At 39.2% G+C, this 14,694-nt stretch overlaps 1 protein-coding gene across 1 annotated transcript in view; it reads right to left on the reverse strand.

The window, feature by feature from the left end:
* The window catches only part of LOC115345061, a 33,355-nt gene extending 19,138 nt beyond the window's left edge, over window positions 1-14,217 (reverse strand). The window contains exons 1-18 of the mRNA XM_030023284.1: window positions 14,203-14,217; window positions 13,308-13,421; window positions 12,183-12,351; window positions 11,034-11,193; window positions 10,516-10,704; window positions 9,394-9,583; window positions 9,072-9,211; window positions 8,156-8,293; window positions 7,131-7,351; window positions 6,405-6,562; window positions 5,342-5,569; window positions 4,424-4,762; window positions 3,314-3,712; window positions 2,847-3,017; window positions 2,189-2,346; window positions 1,583-1,723; window positions 962-1,100; window positions 490-680 (exon numbers count right to left, since the gene is read on the reverse strand). Of these exons, the coding sequence (XP_029879144.1) occupies window positions 490-680; window positions 962-1,100; window positions 1,583-1,723; window positions 2,189-2,346; window positions 2,847-3,017; window positions 3,314-3,712; window positions 4,424-4,762; window positions 5,342-5,569; window positions 6,405-6,562; window positions 7,131-7,351; window positions 8,156-8,293; window positions 9,072-9,211; window positions 9,394-9,583; window positions 10,516-10,704; window positions 11,034-11,193; window positions 12,183-12,351; window positions 13,308-13,421; window positions 14,203-14,209 (3,252 nt within the window). The 5' untranslated portion in view covers window positions 14,210-14,217. The remainder of the gene's footprint in view (window positions 1-489; window positions 681-961; window positions 1,101-1,582; window positions 1,724-2,188; window positions 2,347-2,846; window positions 3,018-3,313; window positions 3,713-4,423; window positions 4,763-5,341; window positions 5,570-6,404; window positions 6,563-7,130; window positions 7,352-8,155; window positions 8,294-9,071; window positions 9,212-9,393; window positions 9,584-10,515; window positions 10,705-11,033; window positions 11,194-12,182; window positions 12,352-13,307; window positions 13,422-14,202) is intronic.
* Window positions 14,218-14,694: the final 477 nt, after the last annotated feature.

A 14,694-nucleotide genomic window follows, 5' to 3' on the forward strand; every position in this document is an offset into this window, starting at 1 on the left:
TCTGTCAATGACTGCTCGGCTCCTGATATAAGGAGAATCTTCTCCACTCAGGAAAATAAAGGAAAGCATAGCATTTTTGTCAGGTCTCTTCTCTAACTCCAAAGTCCACCCTGTGTCCGCTCCTAGCTCAGCCACTGCTGTTCTACGATTACATTGGAATTCTTTCCTTAATGAAATCCAGCTTCAATTACACAGTTCAATGAGACATTGCTGTTGGCAAAAGTCTGTCATTAAATATATGAGTGATGGGTGTCTAGGATGACTGGGGTTTTCACCATTTCTTTTTGTTGTTGTTGTTGATGTCTGTCTTTCTACTTTTGTTTTTAAATTTCTTTTTTTCTGATTGGGATTGAGAGAAGGCCAGGTGGGAAAGGGGAAACTCTATAAATAGCAGTTCCTGGAACATTTTACAGTGCCTCTCAAAGGTAGACCAGAGTGTTCTGTGGACTGAGACCATGGATGTTCAGCCCAACCCAGCAGGGACCTCACCTTTCTGAGCTTCAAGTTTGTTACTGTCTCAATACTGGAGATGTGGCTCCTTTGCTTTTCTCTCTCTATCAGCTGCATGTATATTCGTTCTTCTTCTAGTTGCATCTTTTCAATGAATTCCATCAGCTTCTCCAGTGCCTTTCTGATCTCCAACAGAACCTGTATTTCCTGTTCTTTTTCATCTCTGTCAGCTGTAAACAGCAAATATTAGCAGTAGCACCCATCTGATAATCTACTGGAAATTCAGAGAGCAAATCTGAAGTAATATGCCTTCTCAATGTGCTTCACCACATCTACATTCTTTATCTTTTAGAACAGCCCAATTTTCAGATCCTACCTTTGTATTGTCTTGCCTCAGGAGGACATAAGTAGTTTGTAAGGCTTAAGCTAACCTGTCAGAGGTAGCAAACATCACAGAAAATGATGTATGACTCTGCCTCCCTCTCTTCTGGTTGTAGCTACCCTTTTGTACCTTTGAATAGTAAGCATAGTTCGGTGGCCGTCTGGCTACTGAAATATTTTGAGGTTCGTCTCTCAGCTTCCTGCAGAGAGGACCCTTTAAGAAAATGGCACATTTCCTCAATGTCTTTTACTTTTTCCTTGTATTTTATCTGTAAGAAATGGAAGAGGAGTTTTAGATAATATGCAAACTTGTGAGATACTGACCTGTTGTGATACTCTTTCCTCTGACAGATGAGAACAAGAGGTTGTCTCTTTTGATTACTGCTTTTTCCTAGCCTTTTAATTATTCTGATTGTGTAGAAACTGATTGCAACCCCCCTGTTACTGATACCACTATGAATTGTGTTGTCCTTGCTGTGTATAGACAGATGCTGAATTTGAACTGTTGGTTATTCTGTTAGGACACCCGACACCATTCCCTTATACTGGGAATGATTGCACTGAAGTCACAACATCTCTATCTACATTTTTGGTTTGCACCGTACTGGGGCAGTGAGTGACTTGGATTCAGAACACCACCATCCTGGGTGCAGCATCAGTGTTATTTGAATTTGATATGTGTGAACACATATTCCTTCAGGAATTTTTAAAGAACTTTCCTGAAGCCAGCTGTAAAAAGAATGCACCATACCTTCTGTGCCTTTCCCTCTTTTGCAGCATCAAGGACATGAAGAATTAGAGAGATCAGCTTTTTAAGAAGCCCTTCTTCCTTTTTTCTTCTGCAATGCCAGTATATATGCTTTGAATTTATTTCCTTTTCTAGAAAGTCCAGCTGTAAAGCAATGACAGACATAATAGCTCAGATTTGCAGGAAACTGAAGGAAGATTATAAACTTAATTGAAACTAGCAATGAAATCTCCATTCAATGCTTTTGACAGCATATATCCAACTTTGCTGCCGCAGGGGATGAATGCTTTGTAGTCCTACGTCTGTGCGTGTTATAATTCATGTCCGAGTGCAATGTGTGTTTCAGGGTAGGGGAAGGATATGAAATAGAAAGTACAAAGATCAGCAGAAGAAGATACTGGTAGAAGGGACAGAAAAAGCACATAATGAAAAGAGGAGAAGTAAGTAAAATGACATACATATATTTCAGCTCATCTTGCACTGTAAGAGAATACTACTTGTGGGGCATAGAAAGTGAAATTTCCTCTCAGTAGCAGAAAAGCATCAGCAAAGAATTTCGCACAGATATCAAACCCATAAGTAAAGATAGTTTGCTGGAGCTCTAATTACCAGATCTGGATCCGTAGCTCTTCTTGGTAAAACTCCAAGAGACTGAACAGTAGGAATTACATTGTGTGTCCAGGGGTTGGTTTGAGCACCTATAATAGGCCCAATTTCCCCTGTAATTGGACTTATGGTTCTGGCACCAATAGTGATGGGGACAAGGCCTGTGGATAAAGAAAAACTAAGTATAATGCTTAGAATTTAGATAATTACTTCCAGCTGCAGCCCTAATAAGCAGTTTTTATTAAAATTCAAAAGGAAATGACAATGTTTTCAAGTTGTCTAATGAAAAACAAACTGAATTTTCCTGAGCTGTAAATGCTATGTACCAAGTGTTGGACCAAGGCACTGCAGAGCTACACCTTCAGATAGCATCTATTTATGGCCCCATCACCGAGAAGAACATCAGAATAGTTCTCCTAAAGAGTACAGTAGATTTTTGAAAGGTTGAAAGCCACACTATGATTTGGTCTCAGTCCTAGCTCTTCTTCACCATTATTCTGGTGTTGCTTGTTTTGAATGTATGCACCATGAAAATTGGTATTTTCCATTCAGTGTTGAGGTAGAAACTGGTCTGTTTTGGTAGGGTGATTTCCTCACTCTGAAAATAGCATGTTCTTGTCTCTTTATTGTTTATATCACCCAACTGAATTTCCTGCTCTACCTTTTCCGTTTCTGTCTTCCATGGTTCCTGCGAGTGGGGAAGGCTGCCTAGTGTTCCAGTCACAGTCTATTCCCAGAATTGGCACCATCAAACTGGACCCACCAGGATCTGGGATTTTCATTCCAAACACTGCAGGGATCCACATCTCTGTGCCAGGATATTTGATCATACCTAGTTTGTTCAAAAAAGATGAGAAACATAAATCATTAAATAGTTTTGTGATGAAAAGAACTGCTTTCACTTTCAGAGTCTTACAATGCTGTCATTTCTGCTACTGCTTCCAAATAATACCTGGCTGAGTTCATCATAATATTTGCAAGAGTGGCTATTTTGACAAAAAACTTCCTAGAAGTTTGAAGTGCTGATGTCTTGGCCAAATCCTGTGATGGAAATGTGTGCATTGCTGTAGCCTTCAGTGTAATGACACCTGTTTACTCCTTAAACTAGGCTGGTTGGTTTATACCTACCCAGTTTACCACCGTTACTCTTGAGACTTGAAGCTATTTCCCGTTTTTTCTCCAGGCTTTGCAAGCAATGTATTGCATGATAAAACCTAGTGGTGAAAGATTTCTTCATATCTTCTACTGAAGCCTTTAGTGCTGCTAATCTGTCTGCTGCTAGACAGGTATCTTCCAAAACTGATGCCTTAAACTGCTTTAGAGCATTCACCACATGGGTTTGTGATACCAGCCAGTCAGCTTCCAACACTGCTTGGTAACCTCCACTGTGGGGCAGCACCTCGTCTTGCCGGAGGTGAGCTCCATGTACCCGGGCTGTTTTCCCACTCAGAGGTTCGGTGAAGGAATCTCCAAGAAGCATTAGGTTTCTGGAAGGATCCACCAGCCCACCTAGAGGTATAACTTCTCCTGCAGTCAAGGAATAGGAAATGAGAATCAGAACATCACCTGGCAACTCGTCATTCTGGTCCAGTCCTTCCCATTCAGAAAAAGGCACAATGATCATTTACTTCAATGGAAACAGAAATAGGTCTAATAGGACACATGGAGTGGGGGGAGGTTTGAGGTTGTTTATAAAATAATTTGGCTCACAAAAAATGTTCTTAAATAGGTCTCCTAGTTTCTGCTTTAGAAGAAGATTAAGGTCCCCACTCCTTTTTTTGGGTCTAGTATATCTTCTAACATGAGTCATAAAGAATATAGGTATGTGAAAATGCGTCTTAAAAATCTAGACCTTCAACCTCCCCAAGCCTCTAAATAATGCATTTCATACTACTTTTAATATTTTAGTAGAGCAATTGGACCATCTTTAAGAGTCAAATCAACTTCAGTAGTTTGTGTCATAGTTAATGAATAATGACCTCAGATGTCTCTCACAGTTTCACTAGATAGTTTTACTGACCTTTGAAGTGATAAACTGTAAAATAAAACTATAGAAAAGAGAAGAATTACTGTCTGTAAAAGCTAAGTTGCACAACTGCTTCACAGTTGGCTTGACAGGAAAAGGCAAAGGTGTGAAGGGAACATAAACTTTTTAGGCTCATTCTGGTCTGTGCCTCAAATCAGTCAGTTGGGGGCAGGTTAAATGAACCACATTTATCATGAAGAGCATTCACCTACCAGTGTTACTATCCAAACCGACTCCGAGTATTGGAACAATCTTGCCTCCCTCTGGCTCAGTCATAGGACCCCCAATCTCCAGAGGTGTCAACATGCCAGTAAGAGGGTTAAGGTATGTCCCACCAACAGTCAGCTTTTGCCCGCTGTGAGGATGAATTGTAACCCCAAGCACTGGAACTTCTATTTCTGTCACTGGATCTAGCATGAGTCCTCCCATACCAAACATTTTTTCAGGACACAGGACTGGAAGTTTTGTCTTCACGGGTAGGCCAGTGTTGGGACAAACTGGGTAAGGAATGTAGGGAAATATGGGCACTTCAGGCTTATGACGCTTAGCACCTACATGTAGAACCAGAAGAAATTTAACATGGTTATGCGAACTAATGCTACTGGCAAGGAAACCTTAGAGCTCAGAATGGAGACTATGGAGCTTTCAGAGGATGCTGATAGTAAAGGTTTGCTGTCTTTAGGTCCAGAATTAAATGAATGCATGTAAGCCCTTTCTGACAATTGTATGGGTTTTTTTAAATTTAATTTTTGCTTTGGCCATTCCCTTAAAGTTGCAACTTTCTCAAGATATAATGGTTTTTATAGTTCAATGAACAGAGGGGCTGAAATCTGTCAGAAATGAGGAATACCTCAACGCTTCCTTGTATACAAGCCTTGTAACATCTAATACATCTTATCCACAGCAAGTCTTATATCTAGCTGAACACCACTATCTTCTAATGTCATGCTAATGAGAAGTTTTCTCAGATTTTCTTTAGGTTTTCTTATGGCAAAAGTACAGGCGAGTACAGCAAGTTGAAGGGGTTGGTTTGTTTGTTTGTTTTGTTTTGTTTTAACCAGTACCTCCACTATAACTGTACTGCACAAATAGACAGATGGATCAATTGATTATTGCATTGTGGCACTTACCTGAAGCAGAATCAACAGCACAGACCAGCCTAGATCTGATGGGATCATAACCAACGTTACCAGCTACGTGAAGTACCTTTCCAGTCTCAGGATGCAGAAAATGATTGCTAGGTACCGGCCCAGGGCACTGACTGGTCAGCAGCATGGCGCAGTGTGGGTAGGGAGTTAACAATCCAGTGACAGGATCCACGAAGACAACATCAGGTGCTCGGGCAGTGCCATTTGAGTCTAAGAGCAGTTTACAACAGACAGGGGTGGGGGAGAAGAAACAGCCTGTAGGCCTTGCAGAAGGAGGGTGGGGGGTTGCTAGTTTTTCAGAAATCGTATGCAAGGGTAGAGACAGGGTGAGAATAAACTGATCTTTCTACTGCCTTTTACAGAAGATGTCTGTGGGGAAAAGTCTGTAGTACATGGCAATTTGATTATCTCTCTACCATGTCTGCATGAGTTTCATAACAGTGAGGAGACTGATGTTTCATGAATGTTCTTTCAGGATTTTAGATTTCATTGCCTCAGTCTGCAACATTCATTTAAACATCCAAGGTCAGTTTCATTGTCCTTTTTTTACTTCTGTTCCCTTTAGAAGGGTGAAAGCAAGAGGTGTCTTGGTGTCAGGGTACCTTTTACATTTTGTCATACCAAAACAGGTGCAACAATATTAGAAAGCAGACAAACACATAGGAGCAAATCAATTGAACTAATTGAGACTTGCCTACAGAAGAGTTCATTTCCCTCTCTGTTGCTAACAGATAATTAGCAAGTACCCAGTCAAAGATCCTGATGAGTGCAAATCTGATATTCTTCCTAAGAAGCAATGTAGAACAGTTCTACTGATGACTTTGCTTTTGTAACAACCCCTTAATTTGCAAGCTGTTAGTGGGAACTCAGTGAGGACATAGTTTTCTATGTACAGTCTCTTTTGACTTTGCTATTAGTTCTTTTGCGACCTAGCTATTTTTTGTGACCTATATTTTTTATATTTTGTGACCTATGGTACACCGGCCTGCCTACACTTCCTTACACACTAACAATTTTCAAACAAATTTCTAGAGGTTGTAGTTACCCACTAGCTCTTCCTTGGTAAGTATCCTGGTTTTAGCTTTGTTAAGAAGGTGAGCTCCTGTTCCTTCACCCAGTACTCCCCATGCTTTGAGGCGGTGACTCTCCTTTATTATTATGCTTGACATCTTGCTGCTTGCAGCCTCTATCTGGGCTAACAGGCTGGAATTCAAGAGATAAAGATGGTTACTTTACTGGACATCTGAAGATAAGGTAAAACAATGTAAAGGGAGCAGTAAAGGAAGAATTTTGATGGACATGCAAATGATATCTGCACTTTGGCAATTAGAGAGGTTGATGAGTATTTGCTTTGGCTAATGCAGTAAAAAAGATCACTTTCCTGTTTCTCTGTTTTCTTGTTAATGACATCATTCTGATTCTGACAGTGATAAGACATGTCAGAGCATGGATGGCACACTGTCTAGAACTTGTATGATATCCCAGAGCCAAATCAGTTGGTAGCATGAGAAAGGACACTCAAAATATTGTTGTCCCTGAGATTATGATGGGAGTCTCTTCAGAGTTTATGTCTCTGTTTGAGATTTTCTAGGCTTGCTTTACATAAACATGAAAATTATGATCTGCATCATCTCACCTTCTGCATCAAGAATCAGTTTTCAGCTTCCAGATATATGTACTGCCAACCACAAGCCAACTTAATTGCTTGCCACAAATGCTTTCTAGCTAGCAAAAAGAAAGTTGTAGCAGAATTTTGCAGTATTTTTATTACCTTGCACAGTCTGGCTGAGACAGTGTTGTTTGGTTTTCTTTACAAGCCACCTTATTTGTCAGCATCTCTGCCAATCTCACCACCTCTCTCAAGGCAGAATTGAACATGACACAATGCTCTTCCTGACATTTCAGATCATGCTGTAATAAGTGCATCTGTTTGTTCACACTTTCCTCATATTCAGCAGCCAACTGTTTCCTTTGCTGCATCTCTTCTTCTGCCTAGGTGGGATATAAAATCCAAACATCTCTTCTGTTTGTTTCATCCAAATGTAAACAGAGATGGCAACTTTTCTGCCCGTTATTAAAATGGCAAAGATTAGAAATTTAAAATAATTTTGATGTGTTCATTTGAATTTGAGCATACACATGCTGACAACTCTAATATGCTGAATTACAATTATCTAGTACATCAGTGATCAGCACGCATCCAGATCTGAGTAAGCTAGTAACTTAGGGTATCCTTTTAACAAGTGATGTTAAGTCCATAAGAAAGAATTAGCTTTTGCAACTCCTTACTGTGTAGCATACACATTTTCCCAAGTGAGACAATGAGTATATTTCTGTTTTCACGACATGAAATCTGTTGTTCTTAGAACTTCAGTAACAATGTAAACAAGTACAGTTCTAATATGGAAAAAGAAGTTGCAACACATGCTCAAACATGCAATTTATGTTGTTTTCAAAACTGAAACCTCTGCTACCGAAGCAGAGAGACAAGAGCTCCCAGAAGAAAAGATGGGATGCATAGATGTATCAGATGATGAAGAGAAGAAAAAAAATGAGTAATCTTTCAGAGATATGTTTCTGTGTTAGCACGAAGCAGTAACAGCAACTTTGAATGCTTTAAAGGCCCAGTGTAGCCTGTTGCTCACAGACATTACAATGTTAATTGTTTTGCAGCCTATGAAATGTCTACAATTCCAAAAGTGAGGTTTTGCATGACCATGCCTATAATTATGAAAAGAGAGTACTGAGAATTTCATTTGTTGCTCCATGTGTAAATGTTGCTGAACTGAGCTCTACCTGCTGTTTCACTTTTAAGTAAGCCTCTGTCATTGTGCTCTCATAAGCCTCCATCTCTTCTGGGATACTCAGTGTCTTTATCCAAAGGTTTTTCAGTGAAGATATTTCACTCGTAAGCTTGCAATATATATTTTTCACCTGAGGTCCAAAAAAAAAAAAAAAAAAAAAGAAAAAAAATTATGTATTAGGACTGTAAGAGATGGCTTGTAGATGGTGAAGTCTCTCTTCAAAATAGATGCCTCTTTATGTAATTAAAACACATGCTGGTGTCTGAGTTTTCAGTATAAAACACATTAATGCTAGCTTGTTTCAGATTAGGGTTCGATGATTTCTCCACACTACTCATCTGTTAACTGTGTGCTGCAATGCCAGCTCCCTTTACTGTCCTTTAAACCACAAATGAAGTTAGATGAGTATTACAGGCAGATTCATCATTAGGGCTGTGAAATGCTATCCCATTGACTTCAGCTGAGAGATTATTATAAAATTCAAATAACAGAAGGAGGCTCCATATCTGTGCTACTGTGTATTCATTTATTCATTTATATTTCTCCTCAATTTAATCTGCAGCTCTCAAGTGTTTGACTAGGAAATCCATATTATTTTCATTTTACAGGTGAAAAGTTGAAGCTGGAAGATGAAGTCACTTTCCAAAAATGGTATCAGTTCAGTTCAGAACCATAAGAAAACCAAAATGTTCTGCCTTAAGGTCACTACTCTTCCTACTATGTTACATGGTATAAACAACATGCTTAAGAATACGGGTACATATTTGTGTTTCGTGTTCTAATAAGATGAAAATTTAAATAAAGCATGTACCTAATAACCAAAGGCTAATGAAACAATGGTAACAGACAAAGTTACATGTTTTAGGCTCTTTCTACATAAATATGAGTAGACCCATAACACAATTTACCTCTTCTTTGAAATGGCCCAGTTTGGTTGTAACAGATAGTGACTGTCTCAGCAAAAGTTCAAAGAAAACATTGGTATTAAATGATTCAAGGTCTATCTGTTCTTCAGGCTCCCAAACATCACCCCTTTTCAGGAAGGAGGCTGAAACATGGATATTCATTTATTAGTTTTTTTTTTTCATTTAAGACTGTTTTTTGAACAAAGGATGCGTGTACGTCACTGAACTTAGCAGCCATTGCACATTGCTAAACATGGGATTCTGGCTCCATTATATGCAAGTAACCAGGTAGACCCACTGATGTTTAGCCTTTTTGTTATCTGACCTGTTCCACCAGTGCTGCAAGAGTCATCATCCATACTGCCTTTGTTCTGCAGTGAGGGGTGACATTTTTTAACGGAAAAGACTGTTGATACATTGGAGGAATAGCTGTCCAGACTATACTTCAGCTGCTGCCTTCGAAATGGAGGGCAGGTAGTGCCTTTCTGCGACCGGCTAAGTCCCTGGCAAAGAAGCTGCAAAATACAACAAAATTAAACAAATAAGTTCCTTTTCTTATTTTGACATGTTGTATTAATGTGATTCACACCTTATTCACTCAACAACCAGAATGCATCATCACCTGTTAGGCAAAGACCCCGAGGGTCTGTTTTCTAAGTACCTCATTAAAGTAATCTGTTCTAAAACAGAAGAATAGCAATCCCAGCAGACAAGGCTGAAACCAAGGGAAGGGAAGTATAGTTATCTGTTGTTTGGACCTGCTGGATGAATAAATCACATTTTCTATAGTTACCTCTGTAGTCTGGTTACAGAAAAAGCCGGTTGATTTCAGAACATGCTAGAAACATAAAGGAATGGCTGCCTGGGGGATTAACAGTCTGAAGGACCATCTTGGCTTTTAATTGTGAAAGAGCACATCTGATCTCAGGTATGCTGTGGTTACTGGGACTTTTGTCTGAATAAGGAGTACAAAACTGAATGTCACATGAATGACCATTGGAGAAACTTGTTCATGACTGACAGTTCTTCATAATAGCTTTCCAGGATTTATCTATGTCTTCTTTATTTTGAGGCAAGCTTGGTCAGACGTTAAAGAAAAAATAATTATCCTCTCATTGATGATCTCGTTCCTTCCCGAAGAGATGTGGGTTGTGAAGAACTTTATTATGGTTTGATCTAATGAATCAGAAAATAGGAATTAAATTCACCTATACCTTGAGTGTCTCAAAGTGGCCTATGTAACAGGTAAATATACTGGGGCTTTGATGGTGCTGAATCAATTCATAGGGATGAATTTTACCCCATATATAAAACATGAAGTTGAGTTACAATTTATACTAATTTTCAGCTTTATAGGTGATGCCTAAGGGAATAGAGAGCTTGCAGGTTCATTGCCCAAAATCTTGTAATATCCTTTAAAAACAAGTTTTGTGTAACTGTTACTTACTGCCAATACCACAGAGGCAATAAGCAATATGAGAAGTCCTGTGATCACTCCAGTAATTGCTGTCCAGTCAGGTTTCAGTAGGAGGTCTCGGTTTTTTGCAATGCCCACCTGTACAGCATATCTGGGTGTTGTGGGGAAGAATGGTCCCTCTTCATAACACTGTCCTCCAAGTGGCATGACCCTAACATACTTAATGAAATGAGCATAAATAGAAAGGCCAGTCACATATCATTGCATCTGCTTTAAATATGCATGCTGATTTAAATATGAAGTGTTATTTTGTCTGTTACAGTCAGTCAAAGCTTTGCAGCAGTTGCACCATTTTCAACTCATAGCACACATGCATGCAAACTCGCATATTTATTGTTGTACTCACCTGTACAGTATCATGTAAAAAATGAAAAGATGCTCACTATTATTTTTAAAATTTCCTGTGTTTCCAAACATTCATATGGAACATGAAATGCTTTACTAAGAGGGACATTGTAAATACAAAGACAGAATTCCTTGATACAAACCATTCTTTTGTGCCTATTGCTACTCAGCTGTAGCACGTAGGTACCAGGGTACTGGAACTGGAAAAGGAAGAAGAATTTTTGGGAGGCCTCTCTTACTTCCTCTCTGAGGCTTCGAAGGTCTCCCCAGTCAAATTCAGCATTTGTGTTGTACAGGTTGTTTCTAGAAGCAAAAGTACAAAAGTCAGTTCTTGTCACTACCCATTTTTTTGTGGTGTAGGCTCATAATTACAGCAGAGCTTTACTAAGGCATAGTTGTCACTCAAGATTCATCAACACCACTAAATAACTGAGGATCAGTGTGAGTTTAGGCACTGAACCTCTAATTGCCCACACAGCTCCACTGTTTACTCACCCCCTGCTTTGTTTTGGGCTGCTACAATTAGTTCTCTCCAAAACAAATGTGAAGTAGCAGGAATTAACCCTAAGCAGCATGGACGTTTATTTAGCAGTGAAGAAATATTCACTGGACCCCTTATAGGTGTTTAATCACCACAGATGTCAACATGGAGAACATGGAAACCACGTGTAGTTTTTATTATTGATTACGTGTCCCCCTGGTTTTATTTGTATGCTTTGAAACTGGATGAATGGCAGAGATGAAATAAAAACAGGCCATAGGGGAAGAAACCCACAAAACCACCCACACAAATAAAAGCCACAAAGGGAGAGCTCCTAAGGCTTTCAGTGCAGTAGGAACTACTTGTGCCCATTCGGGCTAGTTTACCAAAACCTAAACCTTAGCTCCATTAAGATCCTAAAACTCAATAGCTACAAGAAAGGAAAGAGAACTTAAGGTCAGCTAGAGGGACTATACAGCATAAGTCAGTGAGAAGTCAAGTTGCAAAGAGTGTGAACACAGGTCAGAAGTAACATCAGCAAGACATCAGGAACAGTATGTATATATTTAATTTTGCTTATTTTAATAAGTGAATGTTATTCTCCTAACGACTTACATGTTGTTACCTACTGTGCCACAATGTATTCTCTGTCAAAAAGACACGGAAGTATGTTTAATAATGAGATTTCTACTTTTCCTAGTCATGTTTTCTCTTAATTCTATGTTGAAAAAAGTGAAAGCTTCAGCCTTGTTTCCTAGCTTAAGTAAGAGTGCATTAGCTAAGTTCTTCTACATTCAGCATTTGTACTTACACATCATAAACTGGGTAGTGCTCCTTGGAGACAATGAACATGATGGTAACATTAACATTAATGCACGTGGTAGGATTTAAGATGCCAGTAAATATGATTTTTGATGTGGAGTTTGAAGGTCTCAGGCTTTGTAACCGGGAAGACCTGCGTTCTTCATGGCCAGACTTAACTGTAAAAGCACAGACCTCATTAGGTTTGGATCGTTACTGATCATTTTCTCTCTACAGAACAACTGCGGGATATAGCATTTCCTTTTCATTTTTATGACTAAGCTTTATACATGCACATTTGGTTTCTAGAATAAGGTTTACTGTCAAGACAGCATGCAAACATGCCACTGGCATTTTCCTGACATTGAATAATTGTGCATCACATTTTCTTGTCTTTTTGCAACAGCTCTGGTGAGGTGCATCTGGTAAAGCAGCAGCACTTCTTGCAAAATTGGCAGCCTTTATAAGGGATCTGTCTCTTTATGCCTATAGATTTGAGGGTATCTCTGCAGACACTAAAGGAGGACTCGAGTCCTGCTCTCCAAGAGGAATGCAAGTGGAAGGAATAATAAGTGATCTGACATGCCCAAAGCTAAGGAGAGGATGGTGTAAATTAGAACTGAAGAATGGAGCGAGACTGCAGATCAGGACTACCAAGCAAAAGGAGAGATGTGGGAGGAAATGAGGGAAGTTCAGCTCTGGTAGTTGCTCCTGGGCTCTGTGCTCCCTGCATACCTGTGGACATGATGGTGGTAGCAGTGTTAGCAGGCTGTGTGCCAGGTCATGTGCATGCCCAGGTGGAGGCATTCAATAATTGCCCACACAGTTGTTCCTCATTGCCCCTGGGGAAAAGGCAGGGGGCTTGAGGGAAGCATTCTGTTGACCAGTGGGTTTGGGCTGTGATTGTAGAGGTTCTGACTTGTGGTTGTAGAGAAGGTAAAGCTTTTTGTCTGACTTCACTATGCTTAGTGTGAACAGCTTCTCCAGGAATTTGAACATGGTGAGGTCTGTTTGATTTAACTGTTGTTATTTCCTGTTTAGGTTAGCACTGGAGATGGTTGATATGACAAAGCACAATTAAGTCTTAGAGAAGCTGTAGTAAATACATGCTTTGGAGCTTTACAGGAGAACTTACCTAGAGCTGTTGCTGAAGAAGGCCTATTTTTGTGGCGTGATGAAGCTTCATTTAGCATGATGAAGTTGTGAAATAGTTGCAGGTCAGGATTATATACCCCTAAAAATCCTTTCCCTGAAGTTGTATAAAAAACATTGGTTACTTCTGGTTTTCAGTATGTTGGACTTTGCTTTTCCTTCTAGTTTATAGAGTATCCGCTCACCAAAGACCCCACGTAAGACTTACAAAATCTAAACCCAAATGGTATACTTTTTAGTATATTCCTCTTATTCTAGGGCAGTGCTTTAAAGTGCTTGGGCCTTACTCAAAGCCTTTAGGGTTTGTTTGGTGTTGGAAGACCTGTTCCTTAAGTAGCAACTGGTTTAACTTGGCTGAAGTCAAGGAAACAGTGCAAAGGTACCATGGGCAAATGATTCTGTCCTATTGTTACTACTAAATTTTCACATGTTTGTGCAAATAGTGCTCTTGGCCTATGGCTTTGTTCTGGAATCCTGGGGAAAAAAATGTATCTACTTCTAATTCTACTTGGTAAAAACACATTAAAATCTGAAGCCCAAGAGAAAATCTGTACAGATAAAGGACCTGAGAAGGGAGTCCTTTGACAGGCAAAGATACTCTTCATCTCCGTTTATCATAATTTAGGGAATGGGAGGAAATCTCTGAATATCTGTCCTTTCCTGTAATGCTGGAAATATGCAGATTTCAGATGAATGTTCTGAGACTGAGTGAGATGAATTTTGCATGGAGTGATGAATTTGTATTGCTGCATGCTATCAGGATATAAGCATCAAGATTTCTTATTGTTTGTGTTATAAATACCATGGAAAGGCTTGTTATGTATAAAAGCCATTTAATACCCAAATAATACTATAGCTCTTGTTATTCTTTCCCTTACCACTCATTTTCACGATGTATGTTGGATGGGTATATTTGCTTTGTTCTGAAGTGCAGATGCCTTTTAAAGAGAAATATGGTCTTAGTAGAACTGTTCTTAATTCTTCTAAGAAAACAGCAGTCTAGTAGAAAAAGAGTTCAGAAATTTTTTTACATTAATTTTTCACACAGTTGTAATATAAGAGCAAGTACAAAAATACACTATGCATATAATAGAATAGTGTCTGGGTGTTTTGTTTGTTGCTTTCTATAATTTCCTAAGAAAAAAGGGATGAGGGTGTTCTTTGGTTAAAAGACTACTAAAAGTCTAGAAAGCCTAGCAAAAATAGGTAGATTGTGAAAATAACTGCAGCTTTTACCTTGTTCCCATTTCTGTAAGTGATAAAAAGCTGAGCATTTTTCTCTGCACAAGTGACCTGCAGAGTATCTCTTTGTTGTCTTCTACACTGAGAATCACACACACTCTCCAGACTGTCAGTTTGACAAATGCAGA

Source organism: Aquila chrysaetos, chromosome 8, assembly GCF_900496995.4.
Source record: "Aquila chrysaetos chrysaetos chromosome 8, bAquChr1.4, whole genome shotgun sequence".
Classification (NCBI taxonomy): Eukaryota; Metazoa; Chordata; class Aves; order Accipitriformes; family Accipitridae; genus Aquila; species Aquila chrysaetos.